Source organism: Coptis chinensis, chromosome 6 (assembly GCF_015680905.1).
Source record: "Coptis chinensis isolate HL-2020 chromosome 6, ASM1568090v1, whole genome shotgun sequence".
Lineage (NCBI taxonomy): Eukaryota > Viridiplantae > Streptophyta > Magnoliopsida > Ranunculales > Ranunculaceae > Coptis > Coptis chinensis.
Window position 1 is genome coordinate 36,757,021 of NC_141461.1, and position 27,113 is coordinate 36,784,133.

At 35.6% G+C, this 27,113-nt stretch overlaps 3 protein-coding genes across 4 annotated transcripts; all 3 read right to left on the reverse strand.

Moving 5' to 3' along the window:
* Nucleotides 1-1,278: 1,278 nt before the first annotated feature.
* LOC147492805 (L-ascorbate oxidase homolog) lies at nucleotides 1,279-4,798 on the reverse strand. Of its 2 annotated transcripts, XM_086566004.1 has the most exons (9): nucleotides 4,364-4,646; nucleotides 4,160-4,269; nucleotides 3,628-3,898; nucleotides 3,471-3,533; nucleotides 3,067-3,163; nucleotides 2,591-2,936; nucleotides 1,999-2,361; nucleotides 1,840-1,918; nucleotides 1,279-1,704 (listed from the first exon to the last, which is right to left on the reverse strand). In XM_086566004.1, the coding sequence occupies exons 1-9, from the start codon at nucleotides 4,508-4,510 to the stop codon at nucleotides 1,501-1,503; spliced, it is 1,680 nt and encodes a 559-aa protein (XP_086422130.1). In that variant the 5' UTR covers nucleotides 4,511-4,646; the 3' UTR covers nucleotides 1,279-1,500. The 2 variants fall into 2 exon arrangements, with proteins under 2 accessions (XP_086422130.1, XP_086422131.1); XM_086566005.1 differs by lacking the exon at nucleotides 3,471-3,533 and having other exon boundaries at nucleotides 4,364-4,798.
* A 354-nt stretch (nucleotides 4,799-5,152) lies between these two features.
* Nucleotides 5,153-8,098, reverse strand: LOC147492806 (uncharacterized). Its single transcript, XM_086566006.1, has 4 exons — nucleotides 7,856-8,098; nucleotides 6,831-6,961; nucleotides 6,526-6,708; nucleotides 5,153-6,020 (listed from the first exon to the last, which is right to left on the reverse strand). The coding sequence occupies exons 1-4, from the start codon at nucleotides 7,983-7,985 to the stop codon at nucleotides 5,364-5,366; spliced, it is 1,101 nt and encodes a 366-aa protein (XP_086422132.1). The 5' UTR covers nucleotides 7,986-8,098; the 3' UTR covers nucleotides 5,153-5,363.
* A 4,747-nt stretch (nucleotides 8,099-12,845) lies between these two features.
* LOC147492807 (uncharacterized) lies at nucleotides 12,846-13,319 on the reverse strand. The gene is made up of 2 exons (XM_086567648.1): nucleotides 13,072-13,319; nucleotides 12,846-13,005 (listed from the first exon to the last, which is right to left on the reverse strand). Exons 1-2 carry the CDS (start codon nucleotides 13,317-13,319, stop codon nucleotides 12,846-12,848), a joined length of 408 nt encoding a protein of 135 aa, XP_086423774.1.
* Nucleotides 13,320-27,113: the final 13,794 nt, after the last annotated feature.

The window sequence follows — 27,113 nt, forward strand, 5'->3', positions numbered from 1 at the left end:
ACAGCTGTCAAAAAGACGAACTTTGATGTTTTTCTTGATAGAAATCTCATATTTGACTCCCACAAACGTAGGAGAAAAGTCTACAACCATATAGGGTTTGATAAACCACAGAAGATCAATAAATATTCAATCTTTAATTGGTTTCCCTATCAAAATGAACTTATCAAAAAAATTCTAAAGTTATAACCCAATAACACAAACAATAACTCAAAGTAAAAGACTTATCTTTTGATTGCCGTATTAAAGCACTCTCCTTTGTTCTACTACGAAATTCTTTCCTTAAGATTGTTAGAATAGTTGTATGTAAACAGTAACTATAGTAGAAACGTAAGGAACGATGAACAAGGACATCGATGAATGAGGGAACCACCAAAGTAAGCGTATTAAAACCGTCCTTAAGGAAAGATTTCACCCTTTCCAGTAGTTCAGAAAGGCAGCAGTGGCGTTTTTCTCACAGGATTCAATGGTGTACAATAGTTTAACTTTGCATTAGAACAAACTACTTTCTAGAACAGCAATATAACTCTTTCTGGCGGCTACAGAAAGAAGAGAAGAAGAATAGGGCAGGTGCGAGTTTCTGTTTATTTGAGATGGGTTTCTATTGAAGTGCATCCATTTATGGACTCACAATCCTTTTATAGAGGTTAGGTCGGTTTCCTAAGCAGATAAGGAAGAGAGACCAACTCCTAATAGAACACCGAAACTTGCTGCTCAAGAAAAAAGCAAAACAAATTTAGGCAATTGGTCAAACCACTACTACAACAATAAGCCCAAACCCAATCCCGACCCTGACCTCGATGTGGTAGATAACTAATGTGGGACTATCTACTATTCACTAAAGTGGAGAGAACACCTTTTGTTCATCTCCTCCACTTTGCACACACACTAGTATTTAGAAATACACAAGAGATTTCAACAAAAGGCAACGTCTCAACTACTCCAGTGCACATCATGATTGTATGTTGACATGATAATTACAAGCTAATCATAATGAAGAGCAGAATAATGCTTTATTTGCTCCTTTCTGATTCCTTTTTATCTTAAGCTGTTGAAAATAAACAAGCATGACTAATGAGTTACGAGAGGGCATTCTGGTGAAACACTGAAAGTAATCGAAAAATACTGGGGCATACAGATTCAAGTGAAGAATTAGCATTATATATGCTGACATTGAGACCCTCATAATAATTCAACCACTCTTATTTGCTTAAGTTATTCTCATAGTTCTTAATAATCATTCAACCTTTTGCCAGTTATAAATTTGAAAGAGTAGTCAACTTCAACCAACAAGAACCATTTTATATACTCTGCCCAGGACTTTAAGAAATGTAACCACCCATCCAACTAAAAAAGGTACTTGATGGTCATTAGGACTGGGAATAACACTACAACACTTGATTACTTTCCCATTCTCTCTTCAAGTATTCTGTTTTTTTTTTTTTTAATATCGCAGTCACACTCTCGTGACAAAAATTTAAAAATACATGACTGTTAATCTTTCTAAGCATGCTTGCCCATGGCTTTTCCACAAAGGAGAGCATTTGAAGGAATGCCATATTCATTGGCAAGGTTTTGTACTCGGTCCCAGACCCTCAGATAAAATTGCTGTCCCATGTACTGCCTTGCCCACGCTGCTGATCGTATATTCCACATACCTTGGTTGTCCAAAGAAACTAATATGGCAGTCCATGAATTCGGATAAACCTGTTGAACATACACTTCAATAGTAAGTAACAGCCATTAACACCAGCATATGCAAGAAAGAAATGGTCTTTCAGATATGAGTATATGACCAATTTAGTTACCAAAGAAATCCATCTAAACTCCATTTTTAGTTACCTGAACTGTGTGTCTAGTTAGAGTGTCGATTAGATTGTAGCTTCTCCTACAGGATTTTGACCACTGACGGCTACCATAACTGTATCCATTAACAGAGTATCATCAAACTGAAATCGGTAAGTAAAAACCTATTTACAATTAAAATGATAAGAGGTTTACCCGACAATCCAGAAATCATAACCATCAAGATGCCAAGACTGGATCTCTTTTTCATTGTTTTGAAAGACAAACTCAATAAAGTCGTGGTGAAAAGCAGGCATGACCGAGGTAGCTACTAAAGGAGGACCTTCAGATGGTCCTTGAACACTGCTTATACTGTAAACACCAGGGATATTGAAATAATCAGCAAGCTTCAGAGGAGTATCAGCATTGACATAGGATACCCTATTAACAGCATAACGTTGCTTCCCATTTATCAGTGGGGCTGAGTTGGCCAAAACAATAGTCCTTGTTGGTATTATCTTCCCATAGTGGAAAGAGCCTTGAGGATTCGGCCGGGCTGCATTTGCTGTCAAATTCCATCTTTGGAAAAAGTAAAAGAAGAATATAGTCAGAATTATCATTTGAAGTATAGAACTTAGGGTCAATGATGCACAAGTTTCTTCAAGTAAATATAAACTACCAAATTGCAACAGGCTGGAACACACTATTAAAATGAAACACAAGCAGAGATGTACTAAGAACATCAAGTTCAATGTCATCCAAATTATCTTGTTCACTTTGTCATGGTGAAGTCCTCGGAAAAATGTACCTTAAGGTTCTAGCTTGTTGCATGGACCAGTGTAGTTCGTAAGTCGGACCAACTGGTAATGGACCAGAGACAGGAGTGTGAGAATTTGTGTAATGCAAAACTGATGTTGCAGTAAGAACATGTTTTGTGAACCGTGTGGAGGCGACAATGTAGTAGTCTTTGGGAGGCTGATTTAAGGTAACTAGTACAGCTGCTGATTGTCCCACGTGTATGTCAAGAGAATCATAGAGATTCTGAATGGTGTGTGAACCTTCAACTTCAACCAGCTTCATCTTATGGCCCTGAATTCTAAAGTTAATTGAAGTTGACAAACCCACATTTGAGATCCTGAACATGTAAGTTTTTCCTGAATAAAAAGTAAACATCAATCATACAGGAAAACAGAATTTAAACGTGAACTTAACTAAATTTTCGACTGTTGCAAGATAATTTATTATATTCAAGTACCTCAAAGAATATTAAAGCATGGTGCGTACCTTGGTCTCCATTGAATGAAGAATGAGTCTGGCCATTAATTAGAACAGCATCCGGGAAGGGAAGAGCGTTCCCTGAATCCAAAGACTTCTGTAGCACCTGAGAACAGCAAATGCATTAGAATATAAGCTTACCTGCAGTACTATTATGATCCAGTCAATGCGTAAATAAATAACAAAGGAGATTGATAAGTATCACTAAAATAAGTCTTCTGACAAAACACAGTTCTCCTCCTAGCTAGCTGGTAAGTTTTTATAACCTATTCAAGCTATGTAGAGATTATGCTGTGGAGCCTAGTTGGTTTGTTTGATTCACCTAAACCACCACATGCTAAATAATGGAGAACTCTTGATAGAAATTGTAAAGCATCTTTTCATCAAACATATTGGGTGGGAGTGAATCAAACCGGAAATTTCGACAAGAAGCCATCACAAAACTTATATACACCAACAGACAAATAGTTATTCCGCTGCAAAACCTTACAATTTTGTATTAAGTAATGCAGCTAAAATGCAAAATTTAATAAACAACCAAACTTTGGGGAACTGATAAGCTCTAATTACCTTATGGCTGGTCTTGTACCAATCACCTATCAGTAAAGTGAAATCTCCATCAGGAAAAGGGTATGGAAGTGGAATTGGGGCTCTCTTGTAGACATTCAGACCTCCATATCCACCACCAGCTTTATGCATTGCAGTTGAGGGGAAATATGTGTATGTTCCAATCTGATCCTTTGTCTGGAATTTGTATGTGTAGTTTGAGTTTGGAGGAATCGGGCAATTAGTCCCCAATACTCCATCTTGCCATGAATTTTTCCTTTGCTTAATGCCATTCCTAGTTTCCCACCAAAATGAACTAAATAAGCAAAAGTTCTTAAGTGCATATAGTTAAAAGATCAAATTACCAAGAACATTAAATTGTTTAGTGGTCTTTCCAATGTGAATGACAACATACATACAGGATACTGAATCAGTTCAGAAACTATTCAGTGTAATAGCCTATGACTCAAAACAGAAAGTGAAAAGCTTATAGCCATGTAAAGCCCACAGATAACTTGGAAAATTTCTACACGTAAAGAAGCATAGAAAAACTCACCAAGTTAACAAAAAGGGCTCATCTAGTTTATTGATGAGATTCAGTATAATATTGTCGTTCGTCACGACTTCAAGTTGAGGACCCGGAAACTGCCCATTGATAAGTATAACCTACAAAACCAAACAAACTCCCAAAAATAAGAAAAAGTGAAAAACTAACATCTCAAAACGCAAATTTTAACAAAAAATGGCATAGAAAATTAACCTGTTGAGGAATACCAAGAGGAGCAAGTGTACCATAAGTAACAGTCCATGTATAATATCTATAAGGATCATCTGCTTTCACCAAAGAAACATTCAGACAAACCAAAATTCCAAATACCCAGTATAGCAAATGTAGTCCTTGACTCATTTTAACCTCTCAAAGATACAATCTTATTTCTTGACAAAACTGTTGAAACAAAAGGTGGCATATATAACACAGAAAAGGTGATGAATAAAGTTTACTATACTCAATTCCAACTGTAGTGATTATTTCAATTAAACTGTTCCCCACTTGTTTCTTCTTAGTTGGCAATGCAAGTTTCGGCGCAGTTAACGCGTTGCCGCGTTATAATGATAACTTGCTTCTACCTTTTTCTAACAAAAAAGGTGAACAACCACGATTTCTTGAATTTTAATGACAATCATGATTTGACTTAAACCTCCTTAAATTTTTTGAGTTGAAATAGAGGAAGAGAAGTAAATGCTGTAGGTACGTGAATACGTGATCCAATTCAATGTAACCTTCCCCATGTAAATTTCACAAGTACAGAAACCCAGCAATATTTTAAGAGTTTTGAGGATGTTTCTGTTAATTAGTCAACAAGTTGTCTTATCTTCTCTTCCCGCCCACACTTTCCCTTTTGTTGTTTTGCATGGTCAAATGTTTTAGAATAGACTACTCTTTACTCTTTAGACTATACAACTCTGAAATTGACTCATTTTTACCCGCTTTTATAGAGTCAAGAACGATAGGATCGATATACAAATAACCAAATTGACACATCTCATATCATCTAATCAAAATCATCTTTCATTTTAACAAAGGGATCACAAAAATTTTGTCCACATCTGTTTCATAGGACAATGTCTATACCAATACCTTCCCAAGCATACCATAATTCTAAACCTATCCTGCTACTACACTAGGTACCCAACAAAATAATGCTTCATAATCAAGTTGCCTGCTCGCTCCATTAGCAAGCACAGACATCACCACATTGCTAGGGCAACATCATAAACATAGCAACAACAAGAACACAGAAGAAACAAATTTTAGAGCTTAATAAGCAATTCAAAAACCTAAAGACCCCATTGAGCAAACTCAAATGTCGCACACCGTCTTTTTCCTGCTTTTCCTTCTCTACCCATGCACATATTGCATCACTTTCAGATTGTAATACCGACAAGTTTTCTTTCGCATCTTCAACACGCAACTCAAACAGAGATATTACTTGGTCAAGAGATTCAGAGCTATCATCTTCAACCTCTAAATCAGAAACTCTAGTATCGCTAATCCTATTTCTTTCAAATTCCTTTTTCAGGTTTTCATAATGTTCACGCAGCCATGCAACGTTATAACCCAAATGCTCAGCAAGACATATCTTAATGTTCCAATCTTCAAAAACATCCAAAGTCACATGCAGCATAGGCATTTGACACATGGCATGAACAATCAATAGAATGTCTGAAATTAGCCACACCACTGCCATCTCTGAAGCATCCAAAATGGAAGGACGTCTAATATCGCCATTTTCTGCTTTAATGGCCCTATATAATTCAGCATACTTCTCCTTGACTTTAAAACCATCAACCATGATAAACCTCTCAGCATGACGAGAAGGAGAATTGCAACTGAAATTCTTACTAACCATCGCATCCTAAAGAAAAGCAAAATGAATAAGAAATTAGAAACAAGCATTCCTTTACTTTGCAAGCAATGTTATAGAAAACTTGGTCAACAAGAATAACTAATGATACCACCGAGCACTAAAAGGAAGTATGATGAAGCAACAATGACACCTAAACATTTAGTGTTTGAAAAGACTAGCCTCAATCTGCAGAGGCTTGGGTCTCAAGTTTACAGTACACTAAGCTTCTGCCTTAACAGGCCAAGTGCATGACTCAAGGCTGTTATCATCACAACTGTCAAGTCTAGGTGTTAACTCTATAGGATAATAAAAAAATTGCCTTTCGATACTTTCAATTTAAAGTTCTACTTAGACACCTAGTAAACACATTATAGTCTTCCTAAGTAACCGTAATAATGGTTGTATCAGTTGGAGCCTAAGTCCACATACAACATGTAAACACCAGTATCATATTTTCTCTTTCTCCATAAACGACTGTACTATCAATGATATTTCAATTTAAAAGCGAAAGAACCTGTGGAATGTAAGCCTTGATAAGTTGTTCTGCCCTACTAACTTGTTGTGGCGTGCCAGTCAAGTCCACTTCTCTTGTTTCAGGATAAGGACGCAAACACCTATCTACTACATGGATCCTTGCTCCTGATATATTTTCAAAGCGTCTTATATTTTTTCCACCCGTCCCAATAATCATACCAGCCTGTTAGAAGATTTCAAGATATGAGCATATACCTCAACCAGTAACATGCTAAAAAGATGTAGAAAATAAGCTGCTATATACAACCATTACATTTGGGATGGAAATTTATAAGAAACTCAAACCTTCTCACTTGGAACAGTGATTCGTTTATAAGAGCCTTGAAAACCAGAGAATGGGCCTGCTTGTGACACATATGGAGTCAACGCAATTTGCAAGTTTGTTCCCATTTGACATGCAGGCACTTGCAGAACAGCTGGTTGAAGATTGAGAAACATTTTAATTATGAGAAAGCATCAAACGCAGACAGAATACAAAGCAAGTAAAAGGTTAAGAACTATAACAGTAAAATATGGACCAAACTACTTAATACAGAAACTGATGTGGATTACAAATTACACACATACTTCAAAACTATAATTTCGGAAGCATGAATACTGAATAGACATGAAAAGAGTGAGTGTACCAGTGTAGCTTATATTTTTGCTTGCTTAGCTTTTCAATCTTATTAATTTGGATAGAGCAGTAATTATCAATCTTCCAGAGGATTTATAGATCCTCTCCTCCCCTTCCCACACATGTTGGAAGGGTTTGAGTAATGTTGAAATAAGTAAGTAAATTCCAAGGAATTTTTCATCAAAAAAAAAAAAAATCTTTCAAGCAGGCATGGAGGAAATATGTTATCATATAAACGGCTTGAAGAAGGGTACAAAAAACAACAATTTGAAAAAAAAAAAAAAAAGATACATGGACATTCACATACATCACTAAAAACCTTTTTCTAAACTTTAAATATCATCCTAATTATTTAATCCCATAAGTCTATCATCTCTAGAAGCTAATTCCTGAACAATAGTCAAATAGAGGGGAAAAAAACCACACCTTCTTCTATAATCACATTCACACGACTTAACCAGTCAAGGCAGCAATTGCAGAAAAACTTATTTTAGTAAAAGCATAAACCCAATGCAAATGAATCTAAATAAAGAAGACTAGTCAAGCAAAGAAGCCATAAAAGATACATCCAAATCAGTCACATGAACAAACACTAATCAGTCAATGTCTCAAATGTTATTATACTCAAGGAAGCATTGGGGCAAATTTAATTGACAAAAGAAAAAGAGGGTTATGATTATGAGTAGCATATTACCTGAAAATGGAGGTTTATTTTCTTGAACCTCTAAATTCTCCAACACATTGAAGTTAAACTTCCCTTTTCCCAGCCTTATATTTCTACTCTCTGTCTCTTCATGCATCTTCTCTTTCCGCACTCTCCTCATTTCAAGAAAACTGCAAGATTATTTGAGCAGAACAGAAGCAGAACTCACGCACAACCCAAATGCCAAAAAGAAGGCAGCCATTTCAGTCCAACACCTTCCCGCCCTTTTCTTTTATCTTTATCAGAGACCAGTTTTGGAAGCATTACACAGAATGTACTTTTGTAATACAGAGAAAGAGAGCATGCCATTGGTGTTACACAAAAATGGAAAACTAGTATTGGCGTTTTGCTAAGATGGTAGTTTAAGTATGAGTACAAGTGGAAACAGAGTGAGGAACGAGGATTAAGACTATGAATGAGACAGATAGGCATGTGAAGGAAGTCAAGGGACTGACTGAAGGGTCTGTGAACGAGACAATATTGTGATATGGATACTCATTTATTTGACTCAAGTTCACCTATGTTTGGATTTTGTGACGAGGACAAGTCAAAGGTACATGAGTACTCTACAGTCTACATCAGTGTTTGTGATTCCCAACGAAACTTTGGAATTCCGCCTAATATTTCAGTTTTTCAAAATACCAAAATTCCAAATATAGAATCAAAATATCTAAAATTTCAAAATCATCTAAAATTCCGAATGTGATAGGGTCGAAATTTAATGAATTTCGGTTTTTGGATTTGAAATCCCGAACTATGCTCTACATACATTTCATTTTATTTTGTTTGTACCACATATTGAATTTTGTTTCGAATTTGTGGTGTACGCATAGTTCGGGATTTCAGAATTCTCGGAATTCCGACAAATACAAAAACCAAAATTCATCAAATTTCAACCACTTTATATTTGAAATTTCGACTGATTTTGAAATAATCAAAATTTCGACTCTATATTTGGAATTCCGGTTTTTTGAAAAACCAAAATATTGGGCGGAATTCCAAAGTTTCGTTCGGAATCACGAACACTGGTGTATGAAAAATGGAAAAAGAGAGAATGGTTGCAAAGAGGAAAACCAGTATTAGTATGTTGCCAATAAAGTATGAGAAGAAGCGTTGAGGAATGAGAAGTAGGATTGCCATAATGCAGCTGGTTCAAGCTAGCCAGAGATTAAGGGCAATGAAAAAAAAATCATATTAGGGCATCACCAGTGCAAGCCTTTAAAACTCAAGCCCACGTTAGATTTTTAGAGACCCAAGAAAGAGGAACAAAATCCCCAAATTGGTGGGTTTTCCAACTGAGAATATATTTTAAAACAACAAATTTAGGCCCAAACACATAAATTGACCAATAATTTCTGTTTTAGGCATGATTGATCAATAATTATGGTTTTAGGACAAAAACGGGCTAACATCAGCATCTATCACTAATAATTTTGCTATAAGGACATTTTCGGGTTGACATCAGCAAATTATTTTTTATTAATACCAATTATGACCTTCTTCTCCATCTAGCAAAAAAAAACTCAAACTAGAAACTTGTGAAATACTTTTGAGATCTAATTGTTTCCATCTTTGAGCTAGTTGATTTGTGTGTTGTGAACTTGTGATTAGTGATTTAAGATATGAGAAAACATTTATCTTCTTCTCCATCTAGCAAAAAAAAAAACTCCAACTAGAAACTTGTAAATTTTTTTGAGATCTAGTTATTTCCATCTTTGAGTTAGTTGATTTGTGTATTGTGATTAGTGATTTAAGCTATAAGAAAACATCTTATTCTCTTATGCATAGTTATTAGACCCAGCCCGGATACTGACCTGGCAAAGAAACTGGGTCACTGGGTTATCGGTTTGACCAGTGGGTCAATACTTAAGTTGAAAATATTATATAATTCACTTAATACATACATTTTCACAACTTCATTAGTGGCCCAGGTGGTCTTAGAACCATTTCATTTTCTAATAAACCAAGGTTCGAGTCTATACAGGTTATGTTTTTCAAAATTAAAATGTTTCTTTACTAGTTTACTATTAGATGTTATTTATATTTCTTATATAGTTAATAACTAGCAATAAAAGCTATTGTGGTATAATGGTAGAGATCCTAGCTTGTTTAATAGTCACCCTAGGTTCAAGTCTTAGTACCAACAAATTAAAATTTTATAATTTCTAAAGTTAGAAAACTAGACGAGTTAACTGGGTTTGGCCTGGGCCAACTGCTTAAATGATCTACTATGTGACCCAACCCGGTTTGGTGACCGGGTCAAAGCATCCGGCGGCTGGGTGACTGGGTCTGATAACACTCTTTATGACAAACACTCTTCTCATTTTCCAATTACAGATTATTGATAATTGAAAAATAATTGGGTCGATTTCGGCACTGGTTCAACAAATAATTGAACAACAATTGAATTTCTTTTTCAAATCCTCAAATCTTGTGTTAATCAATTGTGTGATTTATCTCAATTTTGATATTGTTATCGTTGATGATATTTTTAAGTTTGGAGTAGTAGTCCGCTACACATGCAAATACCACTATGCATGTGTACAACACACATGCACACATCATTATGCATATATACAATATACATGCAAACACCACTATACATGTGCATACCAACATGCACACACCATTATGTATGTGTATAACACACATGCAAACATCATTATGCATGTGTATAACACATATGCAAATACTATATATGTGTATACATGTGCATAACAAACATGCAAACACTACTATGCATGTGTATACCATGCATGCACACACCATTATGGATGTGTGTAACAAACATGCAAACACTACTACCACACATGCACACACCAATATGCATGTGTTCAACAAACATGCAAACACCACTATACATGTGTACAACATGAAATAAATTAAAATTTTCATGTTAGTCCTAACATAAAATGTGAGTGTGCTTGAAAAATCACATGGGAGTTTTCCCCAATAGCCACAACATTTTGATTTTGATTTAACTGATAAAAACTTAAATAGGGGTAATATCGTCTTTCAGTAGTGGTCAACCCGGTTTGTCCGGGAGCCTTAATTATTTGCGAAATTAAAACGCAATTTTGTCCTACGGGCCCGTTTTCTATTTTAAAACCCGTGAAATAAGCCCAAATAAACATTTATTCTAATAAGAAAGCGAACTCCCCACAAAAACTGTTTTTTTTTGTTCAACAAGTTTGGCTAAAAAAAATACACATTATATTTTGAAAACTTACTCCCAAATTCGCTTATCTGATCTATATTACCAAAAAATAAAAAATAAAAGTTCAATCACTCTTCTTCTCCCAAACCGACATCGCACCCTTTCACTTCAATAATCTGCTTAAAAAAAAAAAAATTACCTCTTAAAATAAAACGGTTTATAACTCTCCCAAAACAAAACTGCTTCATCTCATCATTCTATTAAGTCGCTTCATCGGTGCTTCATTGGTGCATCTGTCAGCTTAAAGAGAGGTTAAACAATTGAAAAATTGTTATCTCCGGGTGCGCTCTTCTTCTCTTTTCCCCATCTTGCTGTTTGTGATCATGTTTAGGATTATATTTGCGATTTCCATGAATTCATGGATTCATTTTCTACAACTTCCATGAATTCGTTATTACATTTTTTTTTTTTAATTTGGACTTACATTAAATTTGAATGTGACAAAATGGATTGCTCTATTGAACAAATGAGAGAACAATCCCATGAAAGATACATAGTTTGAAGACTACTTATGGATGCTGAGAGAATAAATGCACAAAATGTTAAAAAAACGTTCAAGAAGAAGACATCTGAGAGACGAACAAAGACAGACAAGTGCAGTCGGTGAAGTTGCGAGATCGAGATCAGAATATTACTTCTCAAATTTCAGAAACTTATAGTCGGGTTCAACAGACTCCAGCCAACACTTTTATGCGTAGACATCGAAACTGTGTGAGGAATTTCAGAGACTCAAGCACGTTTGTTGCGTTTCATCTGGCAAATACAAGGACCTATAGATTTTGCTTGGCCGTTTTGTTTAGTCGAGAGACATCTGATTTTTGTTGTAAATCTGGAAAGATCGTACTTACTCAGATCTCATCCCCACCAGAAATCTTAGCACTTTTTGAGGACCAAACACCTATTGGTTGTGATTTTCGACGTCAAATCCGCTCTTACAATCATGTCTTTTCGTTCACGTCGATGGGTGTGCAATTTGATAAGGATTTGGCCAATGAAGAACAAGGAGTTTATACATTTCGTGCTCAAGGTGGTGTGTACCATAGAATTGGAAGCCTTACTCCTATTGAAGGAAGCAAACCTAGATTTCTGCAGATGTATATATATGATACTGAGCATGAATTACATCATCGTCTGTCCGAGAATGATGGACTAAATTTGGAAATTGTTCAGAAAATCAAGCGTGCATTGGATGTTAATTGTTTTGTTGGAGTGCTGAGACAAATTGGATATCGCGATGACATAGCACAATATAGATTGATTATCAAGGATCAATCCCCTCATCAATGGCAGTACTCTCTTCCAAGTGCATCCCAAGTTGCTGCGGTGGTACTTGGCGCAGCTGATGAAGAAATTAATAGTGGGAGGGAGATCATTGTTCAAGGCATGCATGGATAGTTGATCCCAGTGCCGGAAACAACGGGATACTATGATCCTTTGCAATACCCTTTATTGTTACCAGAGCTATGGGTGGGATCTTAATACCAAGAGCAATAATGGAAACAGTGTGACATGCCGTGAATTTTATTCTTATATGCTTTAGGTCAAAAGCTCTTTTTTACAACTATTTTAAAGTCTACACATTTTGCAAACCTTCTATTGACCTCCTCTAAGAAATTATTTTACTTTATCCATACGGAATCACATACATGCTGATTGCTTTGCCATACTTAATTTTATTTTACACACTCACAATTTGTTTACTTTAAGTGATTATGTTATCTTTTTAAATTTTTTTTTAAAGGTTATGGCAGACCTCAACCTGTATTAAGAAACTCGCAAGTACATTGTTCCTTTTCTGTCTTCCTCTACAATATGGTGTAACTTTGGATCAAGAGGAAGCGAAAAGTAAATGACCCCATCATCTGATGATCTATACAACTTAGAAAGATAATCTGCTGCCTGATTTCCTTCTCTAAAGACATGACTGAAATTACATTTCACAAAAGCACTTTTAAGAGTTCTAATAAACGCTACCATATTAGAACAGTACTAAGGACTTCTCTCTAATCCATTTAAAATGTTGATAGCACCAAGGGAGTCAGAGTTAACTTCCAGCTTATCAATGCCAAGATCTTGGGCATGTTTAAGGCCAACTGCTATAGCTTGAATCTCTTGATAGATTACTGAGTGCTTGGTTGAGCTACCTGCATATGCTCGAGTAACATTACCCATAGAGTCTCTGATCATACCTCCATAACCATTTCCAGAGTCCTGAACTGAACCGTCTGTGTTGAGCATGTAAGAATCCTCATCAGCTATATTCCAATTGCACCATAAATGTTCATGAGTTTTGAAGTTGATTTCCAGTCCCAACCTTGTTACAAGAGCTCAGAGATTATAGGTATCCTTAACTTCTGTCCAGTTTTTCTGAAGATAAGTCTTCATTAAGGACATGATCTTTGTGCTTAACTGTTGGGCAGAGAGAGTAAGATTCTTCTTCTTTCGTCTATTCCTTTCACACCATAATTCATGAACATTAGCTCCAACAAAAGCTTTATAGATATCTACACATGTGGAATTTTGTCTACAAAGCCTGAAGATAGAAAACCATTCAATAGTAGAGTCCATAACATGATTGATAAACGTAAAAACACGCATTTACTCCTACTTAATTAATTATACTAGAAGAAGTAAAAACATGGTTTAATCTGTTTGTTATCAAAGTTCTACTCTCAATTATCATGCAATAATGGGAGTCAGAATTCGTTTCACTCCTAGTTGCTTAGACGTAATAATTATCCCTAACTTAGACAGTTCTAGAATATCAATGAGAGCAATTATTTAATTATACTAATATGGTGAAATTAACTAATTAATATATTCTAATTATACTGTGACAATTTAGTAATAAGATGTGAATGAGAATAAGAGATTAGGGGGATTTGATTCCACCTTGATTAATTCTTAATATGTTAGTGTAGATTTGTTGCAATCCTAATCTTTCTGTTTTCACATAAATGTTAGGTCTTTTTATTCTCTAATTATTCATGGCATCTCTACCAACTAATAATTAGTATGTGAGGCAATTGAAACCCATTCTCATGGTGAATTAACTACCTTCTAGAGTGGAATATTTTACTACAACTATTCTACATTAACACATCAAGTCTACATCAAAGCTTCAATCAAACCCCTTTGAATCATGAGACTATCATAATTAAAAGAATAAGAATAAGACATAAGACATAATTGAAACAATATAAATAATCTTGTCTTTATTAATAATCTCTAGACTAGAAAACAATAATTAGGTTTAAAACTAAAAAAGAAAACTAATTTATTATCTAATTGGTTATAGCTAATTAACTAAAGGGTGAGAGAGTTAGAGTTTTGTCTTAGTCCTCTTTATATAGGAGAGGGCTAGGTTTACAATTTCATACATGGGCTTTGGAGCTATATTTTGAGCCATTAAATCAAGCCCAAAACCTAATTACTTAAGTCCAAAAAGGGTTTCTCTATTAGAAATTACTGCAATAGTATTTTATTACACTTTTAGTCCTCTGATTGGGTCAAGACTTAAACCATTAGAAAGCTCTTTCCGAGCCAGTCATTTTGACATATAATAGGCCCAATTCCGAGGTCTGAGTCCAAAGATACGGCCTACGGAAATTCTGTTGACTTTTATGCTCTATTTATGCCCGTGTTGACTTTGACTTTTCAGCTTTGACTGGGCTTTAAAAATGTTTTTTTTTTTTGAAACTTGGGCTTTAATCATAGAACTTCTTAACAACCAACCTTTGCTCCTTTCTCTTGCAAAAGTGATATATTTCTTCACATATTTGACTCCAATACCTGAAATACACAAAAGCACGTAAACAATACTGATTCTTATTTATTATAAGCATAATTAGTTTAAATATAATATTATTAAGGGGTTAAAACTACATTTTTGGGCTTTTATCAAACCACCCCCAAACAGTATTTTGCTTGTCCTCAAGCAAATATGAGAAATTAAAATAAGTGACCAAAAATAGAGTTCTAACTAATCTTGTTTCACCGAGTGCGATTACATTGACCATAATTTTATACTCTATTTCTGCCCGTGTTGACTTTGACCTTTCAGCTTTGACTGAGCTTTAAAAATGTTTTTTTTTTCTTAAAACTTGGGCTTTAATCATAGAATTTCTTAGGAACCAAACTTTGCTCATTTCTTTTGCAAAAGTGACATATTTCTTCACATATTTGACTCCAATATCTAAAATACACAAAAACACGTAAACAGTTCTAACTTTTATTTATTATAAGCATAATTGGTCTAAATATAATATTATTAAGGGGTTAAAACTATAATTTTGGGCTCTAATCAAACCACCCCCAAACAGTATTTTGCTTGTCCTCATGCAAATATGAGAAATTAAAATAAGTGACCAAAAATAGAGTTCTAACTAATCTTGTTTCGCTGAGTGCAATTGCATTGACCATATGCAATAAGACCTTAAACCACTAGGAATTCCCTAGTGGACGAGTTATAGCCTCGTGAGAGTTTTCCAGAGAAGGTACTCACAAACTTCATCTAGACTACAACGAATAAGAAATAAAATTAATATTTCCTTATTTATTTTCAGATATCTATACATCTCACTAGCAATGAATATAGAATAATCAATTGGAAACCTAAGCTAATACGTGCATAATAATCAATCATCTACGGATAAACATATATATAATGAACTATGCTATGAAATGCAATAACAGGTCCATTTCTGAAACTTTAAAATAAGTCCTTAAGTAAGTCCTCACAAATATGTCAAGACAAAAATACTCTGAATTTTCCACTCAAGTTTTGCTCACTCCAGTGCGCAATGGGCACACTTTACCTTACAAACTTAATGATGTAGAAGGAAGCCGAAGTTGATCAAACACATCTGCCACTTACTATCACACTAACCTATTCTTAATTGAGCTAGAGGTCTTTATTAGGTTTTGCGGGGATTAGGTGATGGTTTAAGAAGGAAGGAAATAGATATTTAAAAGGATAAGTTTGAGATAATAGAGTCTTCAAAATATGTAACTAGAGAAAACCTTGTTCTTACTTTGCTTCTACACTTTGTTTCCATCCTTAGCCATTTTTTTTTCTTTTGGTTTTGACTCATTTGATTATGTTTTTGGAGTTCTAACTTTTTATTTTATTTTATTTATTTTTTTTTTCTTTTCTTTGGATGGAAACTTTCTTTTCTTTTCTTATTTGAAGCAACTAACAAATTCTTGGTTTTCCACACGTCTTTCTCTTTTATTTTCTTCATTTCATCTTTATTCTCAGACTCATTCAAAAATGGGTAGGTTGATTTTTATTTTGTTTTGTTTCTTATAAAAGGGTAAAAGGATTTGTGGTTTATGAAAAGGCTAAATAAAGGCTCAGAGGGGCGACTAGCAGAAAATAATTTCATATAAGTTTGAATTTCTGGCTATATCGATCCAAAAAAGACCTAAATTCTCGCTTAGGATATGGTATAGTGATCAAGCAAGTGGACGTGTGATTTCTCTATTTGGAATTTACTTCTCCCTTGTGTCATTACTCAAATATTTCACTCATATAAGGCTTTAATGCTATATTCTCACAGGATTTGTAGAATAAGTACTCTAGCCTAGATTTCAGAAACTTACTGCCAATACAAACATAGATGCTTATGCAATATATCTATGGAAAGATGCAATACCTATTACCTACATATTAACCTAAGTTTCTAAAAGCTATTCTAATTTAAAAGCTAAAGTGAAACTTCTAGACTAATATCATCATGGAGAAGGTAACAATACCAATATTCCTAAGTGCATAATATAAATACTTTTTATTTATATATTTTTTTATTTTTTTTTACTAGAAAGCAAGTGCATATTATATATATCCTAATAGGTGTCTTAATTTATACGTATTTCTATGCCACTCCAAACAAAAACATGCTTTGTCCTCAAAGTATAGAAATAAGAAGGATAGAAAATACCATGGAAACACGTGAAAATTTTAGAACACATGCAAAATAAATTTAGAATATACTAATATAGGTAAAGAAAAACAGACGCAACTCTATATGAGTTTCACCCGTTATGGGAATAACAAAAATTAAATTGCTTAAGACATAAACAGACACTAACAAAAAGTAAAACTTACCTCATATCCATCATTTAAGCGTTGTCCTCCTCTTCTATAAAGAAGTGAGGTTCCTTTGCATCCTGCCAATCCATGATAATTTGCCAGGCCTCACCCCATTTATCATCTACCTTTGCTAACCTGTTAAGCGCCACTTGGTCGGATGGGGTGTAAGGTGCAACTCAATTAGTTGTAGCCTCCACCCCGGCCAAATCATCATACGGAAAGAGCGTATAATGCAATTGGTGGGTCTCACAATGTCAACCTCAACCCAGTCCGTGAAACGGGTACAGAACTTAGGAAAGAAAAATAGCATTATGCGATAAACTAAAACAGGCATAAGAAGCTAGGTACTTATGCTTCATAATATGGGTTCGTTCTAAACTAGACACTAAGGTCTGGGGAAGGTCATAGAGCATACGTCCCTCAACTAGAGCAAGGAAGACGTCACAAGTGGTGTTATTCACAGAAGAAAAACGCCATTCCCCTAAGATATTCAACATGATAAAGAACATAATAGTGCCTATGTTAAGGGACAAGCTACCAAGGGCTACGTTATATTACCCTTGGTCTTTTATACGAAAAATCCCCTCCCCATAGGTCTCATACAAATACTTATAGTTGTAGATATATATGTTATCAGCCATATAACCCCATGAGTTTTGGATTTTAGTAGGCATAGACAGTCCAATTGTTACATCATCAATGGTGACAGAGAACACTTGTTCCACATCCGGTCGATAAAAGAACTTACAATGATCATAGAAATAAGCAGTAAGTGTAGGAGAATAAGTTTCATCAGCACTTACCATTAGAGGTTGCCATCCTGCCTGCACAATCAAGTCGCGGAACCAGTATGCATAGGTGTCGCTCTCGAGCAATTCTTCAAAGGACTGCTCTGGTATGATTTGAGGAGATTTCATAGCAAACAAATACACTAATGAACTCCTGGAAGTGAGTGTGGAAAACACCAGAAAACAAAACTAGGAGGTGTGTTGAGGTCAGGGCGCGAGCTCAAAATAGCCTATGGAAGGGCGCGGACGTGCTCAACTTTAACTCTGCATTCCAGGTCCTTGGGCATGGGCGCCATAAAAACAAGAGAGGGCGTCTTGGCCTTCAGTCTTTGTATGTGGTATGAAGTTAGAGGTGTTGTGTGAAGTTTAGAGCATCACATGTATTTATATAACCCAAGTTTCTTAAACAAAGGTCCCCAAGGTGCCCAAATTGATAAGGAAAAAGATGGAATAAGAAAAAGCTTCTAAAAACCAAAATAGAAATAGCTGAGAGCATATGCTCAGTAGCAATTCTAGATGGTTTTAACAGCCTATCAAAATAGCAATCTCAATTCCTTTATTCATTTAGGTTGCACCAAACAACAATAGATATGCCACAGTAGCAACATGCTCACATAAACCATATTTCTAAAACCTTGCAATAATAATTTCCAAAAGCAAGTGGATAGGGTAAAATACAATGCTAAAAAAATAATGCCACCCCCAAACAAGTCGGGAAGGTGGGATTCATGAAAAATAGATAGCATGCTCGAACAAAAATTAAACTAACTTGAAATTTAAATAACAACCAAATACATAATCCAATATTAACTACTTAACTAAACAACTCGAAATAAAAATTCTACTAAAAACAGGAAAATTTTCTAAACATAATACAACCAACGAACTAGACACGAGATGAGGATGGAATAAGAATATGAAGTTGAGTGATCAAGAATGGAAATACCAAACACCCCACCCCCCAACAAATTTTTGAAAACAGGGTTTAGAAAATTTGTTTTAAAACGTGGGTCTTTTAAAGTCAGATTCCTGAGACTTACTAAACTAATATTTATCGGATTTAAATATATATATTTTTTACTTTTTATGAATAAAGCTTAATATAAAAGAAAATAATAAAGAAATAAGGACGTAATCACTCCATAGAGAAACATAACTCAAAAACGAGAAAACATGCAAGAGAGGAAAGCTTGAATTATGTTGGGTTTGGACTTAGGATCCGTACTTCAGCCACACACTCCAAAGAGAGGGTCCGGTTACCTTAATGGTGCACTTCCATAATATAAGATTGAAAAGGAGTACACCGAAGAATAAAATAAGTCTTTTATAGTCAGATACTCAAGACTTTATCTAAAACAAGTATTCACATGTAGTTTTCCATATATCAACAATCTAAAGAGTTGCGGGTCTGTCCATAAATAATTAACACGGACTGCAAATCTAAACAGAATTAGGCACCAAGATTTCATATGACGTGGCATAGCGGAATGAGAGTGAATGTTGAATGATCTAAAACCTAACTTAGCATGCAATGTCTTCTTTTTTCTCCAACGAAAGGGTAGCCAAGTGAATGATCGTGAAAATATGGATGGTTGTGGAAGATATGTGGGATATGGATAATTTTTAAAAGGAAGGAATGGAAAAAATGAGAATGTGGGTTTAACATAAAACTCATTGGTGGTATGGGTTGGTATTATCACACATCTGAAAATGAAGATGTCAGGTGGCTCTTTTTTGGATATTATGTCCTTACCAGATGGGTTTAGGAAGTCATAAAGCACATGAGAAGCAAAAAGATTAAGTGTACTCTCAGGGTTCCTTTGAAAAGGTGGAGGGAGGGGAATCGAGGCGGTGGTAAATGATTGGATTTTATGAGGAATTAGCTCAAGGTGGGTAATGGTCAGGTGGTGCGCTAGGTAGTTCTTGAGAGGGGGGATCATCACAGGCTCTTAGGAACTCGTCGAATTCCTCATCTACATTGGTTGCAACCACATAATTATGGTATTCATCTGCATCTTTGAGAAAGTCATCAATCTTATCCAAGGAGTCAAAATTGTGATCTTTGTCTTGATCCATAAGAGGGGTATCTACTAGTGTGGGGACGAAAGCGTCGGAGTCGGAACTTCCGAAAGAAAGGGATTGGTGCATCTGATTATCAGGAAACATTTTGTTGAAATAATCTTGAACTAAGCTCTCGATCATGCTAACTTCTTCATCGATAGTCGTATCGGGTAACTGTTGAATCATTTTGAAAACATTTACCTCAATAGAAAGATGGCCAAAGGACATGGACATCGAACCATCGTGGCAGTTTATGAGCGCGTTGGTAGTTGCCAAGAAAAGATACCCTAAGATGATCGGAATAGAGTCGTTAGCGACTTCTGTGCCGAGAATAACGAAATAGGCTGGATAGTAAAAATCTTGAACTTTAACAAGCACATTTTCAACCACACTCTTAGGATACTTAATAGAACGATCAGCTAATTGCAATGTCATTTTAGTTGGTTGCATCTCTTGTAGATCTATTTATTTATATAGATAATAAGGGAGTAAGTTAACACTCGCCCCCAGGTCTAATAATGCAGTCGTCATGTGGGTATCCCTTAAGGTGTATTATACAGTAGGACAACCAGGGTCCTTGTACTTAATGATTCCATTATGTTCAGATAGAGTTGGAAACTGTTCAGTTAAAAAGGTGTCTTTTGGAATGTATTTGTTTTCTGCCTAGTAGTGCATAAATCTTTTAGAAACTTAACATGTTGTGGTAATTTTTTAATAGCTTCAAGAAAAGATAGGTATATCGTTAGATTTTTAAAAACTTCCCTATTCTCGTCAAAATTTGTATCCTTGTTTAACATGGCTAGTCTATGGGGAAATGGTAGTTTATCTCTATATTTAGCATATTGATCAATAGGAGTTTTAACCTTGGTCTCTTTTCTCTTGGGTTGTGGTTTAACTGGTACCTCTACAGGAGTAGGATCTTCAGTTTCTATATCAGTATCTAGTAATTTATCATTTTCAACAACCACTAGTGGTGTATTAATGGGCATAGTTATGGCGTTATCAACCACTCTACCAGAACGGAGAGTGGTGATGAAATTTAATTCACCTACATTTAAATTTTTATTACAAGTATTACCGGTTACTTCAAAGGCTGTGTTTGGCATTTTATGATTTGGTATAGCTTGACCTGAAAACACACCTTTTGGTTGGGCTTTCTCTTGGGTTAACTGTTGTAAGGAATGATTAATGGATTGTAAAATCTGTTGGTTAGCTTGCATGTAGGCTTCAAAATGATCCGATTGTGAAGGTGTAGTAGCCACAAGTGGTGTGACAAGAACTATCTCATGTTGATTATTAAAGGGTGGTGACCTTGCCTCCTTTTGTGTGTGAGATGAGATATGGATGATATAGATAGATGATGTAGATAGATGATGTAGACGGATGATGTAGATGGATGATGGTCGTTGAACAAAATAGAAGCGTATCAAAACACAATTATCCCTTAATAAGTAAAGGATGAGTAGGGTATCGTTCCACTTTTAAGTGTATGTTATGTGAAGGACAGGACTGGAAAGGGGGTTTAAAGGATTAAAAACTATGATTGTAGAGATTTTAGATTCTAATGCTAAACTAAACTAAATTAACTAAACTATTGAAAATTTATAAGAGAGGGAATTCAAGAGATTAGAATCCACCAATACTTTTAATCTATGACCTTCTACTTCATGGCTGTTCTTATAAGTAGACTACAATTAGGCAATCGAACGAGTGTCGATGCCCTCTTAGACGAAACATCGTTAATAATTAACTCTACTTAAGGTTGTTCATATGTTTATGCTATTAATATTTTCTTTCCTTTTATGTAAGCTCGAACAGCAATTCAATGCATTATCGAGAGCAACATCAAGGAGTACTTCTTAATAGGACGGCCATTCAATGAATCACCACTTAAGGCAAACACAAAGAATACTTCCCCTAGGCAGCCACTCCCTGAGCTACCCCTTCTAAGGCAACACAAAGAATACTTCCTTAACTCTAAAGAACTATACTACTAGAAGAAAAATAAAGAACACTAGCATGATATTAATATTGTAAAACATAAACCCTATTCTATACTTCCATCCCCTGGTGTGGGCAATGGAACTAATAACTAAAACATAAAGAACTAACTAAGATTGAAGAACACCATGAACCCGGAAGAATCATTAAACCTTAAGCACGGCTTCATCTCCTCCCTTGAAGGAGAAGATTAGCCTTCCATAAAGAAGGAAGAACACGAAGAACGAGAAGAAGAAGAGTCGTAGAATATAAGACTAGAAAATACTAATTTATTAAGACTAGGCTAGTTAAAACCGAATCTTTTATTATTAATCTCTCTCTGCCTCAAGTTATGGAGACAAGAATATAAGTGAATTGGCAAAAAACATGAGGCACTTAGGTCCTCTATTTATAGGGGTTACAATGAGTTCTAGAAGCATTCCAAACCGCCATTTGTTTCCTAATACAAATAGACTTCTTTCAGAGTCCAACTTCGTCTCCAAAACTGAGAAGGAATTGGCTACAATGTTGTTTAATGCATCTGGACGCGCGATCCATGCGTCTCAGACGCGACCAATGCGTCTGGATGCGCGATCCATGCCTCCCAGACGCAGATGCGCGATCCATGCCTCCCAGACGTAGAAGTCTATTTTGTCTCTTTTGCTCTATCCTTCTATCCTCTTTTGTGGGCTTTGGTCCTAGCAACGAATCCTTTGGCCTTGGCTTTCTCCATGATTGTCCACGGGATTCCCATGTGATCCTTAATGCTCCGAATTACTCCATTTTACCCCTTTTTCTCTAATATCCCACAAAACTCTCTCTTTCACCTGTAGAATTATAAAATATAACTTACAAACAATATTAGTCCACTAAGATAGCTAAACGAGAGACATAATCGAGGGTTAAATTGTACCTTTTGAGCACTTATTAGGTGGGTTGTGATAGTTATTATTAACCGGTACGATACCTCTATTGTTATTATTATAATTATTGTAATTATTATAATTCCCTTGTCCTTGTCCTTGTCTTGGTAGAGCTTGGTTGTAATTATTTGTTAGCCTAATATTTTGATTATTAAACCCCAGAGGTGTAACTTGTTGATTATTTCACCAACCGAAGTTGGGATTTTGTCTCCAAGGTGCGTTAGATTAGCTATTAATGGAGCAAACATTGTCCGGCTGTGATGGTAGTTATGATAGTTGTTCATAGACAAGAAGACAATAGGAGTCGGTATGCTCAAGGCTGTAACAGAAATTACATGGAAGAGAGTTGATGTTCATGACAGGAGTAGGCTTATATTGAATAAAAATGGCTTCTACCTTTTTTATGAGGGATTCGATTAGAGTTCTAAGCTCGGGATTAGATTTAACCTTAAACATACTGGCAGGCTTAACTGTGGAAGAAGAATTAGCGGAGCGGGGGATGTCATTACCCCCCAGTTATTATTATGCTTATATTGATCTTCTAAAAACCTATAAGCCTCTGAGGCTTCTTTACTAAGGAAACTACCACCATTCATTATATCAAGCACCTCTTTATGATGATATAAAAGCCCTTTGAAAAAGGCACGAACAAGCGTGTCTTTCGCAAGGTTATGATGCGGGCATTCAATGAGAAGATCAGTGAAACGATTCCAGACCTCTGAAAAAGATTCATGAGGATTCTGGCAGAAGAAATGAATAATTTGAGGCATTTCATCTGTCTTCAGTGGTGGGTAAAACTGTTACATGAACAATTGAACAAGTTTGTCCCATGAGTCCACAGAATTAGGCATTTGGGCAATTAACCAAGATGCCGCCTTATCGGCTAGGGTGAAAGGAAACACCCTAATTTAATTTGTTCCGAACCTACGGTAGGATGATGAAATATGGTAAGAACTTGTTCTATCCTACACATATGCTGATAAGGCTTCTTGTGGTCTAACCCATGAAAAACTGGTAACAAATTAAATATATTTGGGGGAATTCGAAAATCCCCCACTAGGTCTGCAATAATGATGCATGACTTAGGGATTTCATTTAGGGCTTTGTAAAAATCAAAGAGAGGAGTCTCTGTTTCTTCAACCATTGTTGCAGGTGTAGTGTGTGGTATTCTAGATAGGCGTGTGCGTTGACGTTTCCGATAGATAACGTTAGATGGTTTGCTCTTATTGGACCTTAATCTCATGCAAGGCTAAGGCCAATATGAAAGAGACACTAACAGCAGTCAAACAACAACCTGATATACTAGAATTAAAACTCTTCTGACAGAAGAGACGAGGAGTGAAAGAAGGAGTACTTGAATGCCTCCTTGCTACGCGTGTGAATAGCGTCTTTGATACGTGATCTCAGTGTATTGAAGAAGTTCAGAACACTGAATAGTAAAAATAACTTGAACAACGAGAGCTTGTGACTAACCTGTAAATTGGGCTTTCTTGGAAGGCACGTGCACGCCAAGCAGTATAGAGTAAACCAGGCGCTGAAGCGCCAAGATATCTTGTTCAAAAAAAATCCAATAACAAGAGGGTGGGCGCACTCAAATTTAGAGTACACAAGGGCGCGGGCATGCTCAAGGTACTGTTTCGAAATAATTTTTCTAAAAAAAAAAACAACCACAGTTAGAACCAAACAATCGGGTGGGTGGGTGAAATGGGATATTGGTAGAATTGAAAACACAAAGGGAAACTAATCTAACAAAACTAAGATGGCAGCGGCGCCATTTGATAAACGTAAAAACACGCTTTTACTCCTACTTAACTAATTATGCTAAGAAGAAGTAAAAACATGGTTTAATCTATTTGTTATCGAAGTTCTACTCTCAATTATCATGCAATAACGGGAGTCAGAATTCGTTCCACTCCTAGTTGCTTAGAAGTAATAATTATCCCTAACTTAAACAATTCTAAAATATCAATGAAAGCAATTGTTTAATTATACTAATATGGTGAAATTAACTAATTAATATATTCTAATTATACTATGACAATTTAATAATAAGATGTGAATGAGAAGAAGAGATTAGGGGGATTTGATTCCACCTTGATTAATTCTTAATATGCTAGTATGGATTTGTTGCAATCATAATCTTTCTATTTTCACATAAAGGTTAGGTTTTTTTAATCCATAATTATTCATGGTATCTCTACCAACTAATAAATAGAATGTGAGGCAATTGAAACTCATTCTCATGGTGAATTAACTACCTTCTAGAGTGGAATATTTTAGTACAACTATTCTATATTAACACATCAAGTCTTCATCAAAGCTTCAATCAAACCCCTTTGAATCATGAGACTATCATAATTAAAAGAATAAGACATAAGACATAATTGAAACAATATAAATAATCTTGTCTTTATTAATGGTGTCTAGGTTAGAAAACAATAATTAGGTTTAAAACTAAAGAAGAAAACTAATTTATTATCTAATTGGTTATAGCTAATTAACTAAAGGGTGAGAGAGTTAGAGTTTTGCCTTAGTCCTCTTTATATAGGAGAGGGCTAGGTTTACAATTTCGTACATGGGCTTTGGAGTCTAAAGATACGTCCTGCGGAAGTTTTATTGACTTTTATGCTTTATTTTTGCCCGCGTTGACTTTGACTTTTCAGCTTTGACTGGACTTTAAAAAAGCTTTTTCTCCTTGAAACTTGGGCTTTAATCATAGAACTTCTTAGCAACCAACCTTTGCTCCTTTCTCTTGAAAAAGTAACATATTTCTTCACATATTTTACTCCAATACCTGAAATATACAAAAGCACGTAAACAGTACTAACTCTTATTTATTATAAGCATAATTGGTCTAAATGTAATACTATTAAGGGGTTAAAACTATAGTTTTGGGATCTTATCATTGACTACCGAGTCCAAGATTGTTTTTGACATTAGCCCATACTTGTTTAGAGTAATGGCAGTAAAAAAACAAATGCTTTGAGTGCTCAGGGGAATTGCCACATAAACTACATTCAGAGTGATGCAAGACTTTCTTAAGAATCAACCTGTCTTGAGTAGGAAGGCAGTTGGAAAGAAGTTGCCACAAGGTAAATGAGTGCTTAGGAATAGAGAGTTTGCCCCATACTACTCTGAACCATTTTACCTTAGGCCTAACTTTTCTCAAAACTGCATAAGCAAATTTTACAGAGAAGTCTCCAGAGCTACTTTGTAACGCCCGTATTTTAAAAATACGTTTTTTATCTATTTAATTAATTATTTTAATTATTTATTTTCAAAATTCGCTGGACCGGATTTGAGACACGTGGGCCTGGTTTCTGGGCCCGAGTCGGTGTTAGTTGGGTTTCGGACCCAAGTATATAAACACATTTTTCTAGAAAATAGGGTTTAGAGAATAATAAAATAATGAAAATGGAGGCAGAGATAGAAGCTGAATTTCTAGAAATGTGGAGCTGACGGTTCATTCTTCATGTCGTGAGTAGCTATTTTGCTATTTCACCAGATTTATCGTTTTCCGTGTACATCTGTTTTATTAAACTTTGTTAAATTTGAATTTTGTTATTAAACCGCCGTAACTTTGTTAATTGGGTAAAACCGCTTCGAACTCGGAGGTTTTAATGGCGGATCGATAACTTCGCCAATAAACCTCTATGATCGACTGTCGTTGTTGTTTGTTGTATGGTTTGAAGATCGTTTTTGCGTGTTGTTGGTTGAAATTCGTTGGTTGATGTCGGGCTTTTCGAGCTCTGTCGAAGCTTCGACAGACGATAATGGCGTCGACCACGTAAATCGTTGGTATAATTTAACTCCTTGTTTGGGTTGTAAACTCCTATTGTTGAAGTGTTGGGTATCTTGAATTGGATGTGGATGGTTGGTTTGATGATTGGGTGGGCTGTTGGAACTTGGAGGAGACGTCAATGGCGTCGGCGAATTGAGGGGCTTGGAGGTTGGGTTGGGTGTTGATTACACCCCAAAGGTTAGTTGAAGAGGGGTGTGTTTGAGTGGGTGAATAGGGGCTGTGAAAGCTTGGAGAAGCCATTAATGGCGGCGGGATTGATTCCTAGATCTAGTTTTGGTGAGGGTTGGATTGTAGGATTTGGGGTTTTTGTGTTTACAAATGTTGTTTGGTTTTGGATTTAGAGTAAAACCGCTTGGTTAGATTGGTGGTTGTGTGAGAGGTGGT

Bases quoted from the DNA above. Each gene is read 5' to 3' on its own strand.
- LOC147492805 (XM_086566004.1), bottom strand. From the start codon at position 4,510: ATGAGTCAAGGACTACATTTGCTATACTGGGTATTTGGAATTTTGGTT. The intron at 2,362-2,590 runs GTACATTTTTCC...CTTTTTCCAAAG, and splicing joins CAACAAGCTAGAACCTTAAG to ATGGAATTTGACAGCAAATG. The intron at 1,705-1,839 runs GTAACTAAAAAT...TATGTTCAACAG, and splicing joins TAACTAGACACACAGTTCAG to GTTTATCCGAATTCATGGAC.
- LOC147492806 (XM_086566006.1), bottom strand. From the start codon at position 7,985: ATGAGGAGAGTGCGGAAAGAGAAGATGCATGAAGAGACAGAGAGTAGA. The intron at 6,709-6,830 runs GTTTGAGTTTCT...ATCTTCTAACAG, and splicing joins TCACTGTTCCAAGTGAGAAG to GCTGGTATGATTATTGGGAC. The intron at 6,021-6,525 runs GTTCTTTCGCTT...GCTTTTCTTTAG, and splicing joins TCAAGGCTTACATTCCACAG to GATGCGATGGTTAGTAAGAA.
- LOC147492807 (XM_086567648.1), bottom strand. From the start codon at position 13,319: ATGCTCAACACAGACGGTTCAGTTCAGGACTCTGGAAATGGTTATGGA. The intron at 13,006-13,071 runs GTACTGTTCTAA...ATGTAATTTCAG, and splicing joins GGATTAGAGAGAAGTCCTTA to TCATGTCTTTAGAGAAGGAA.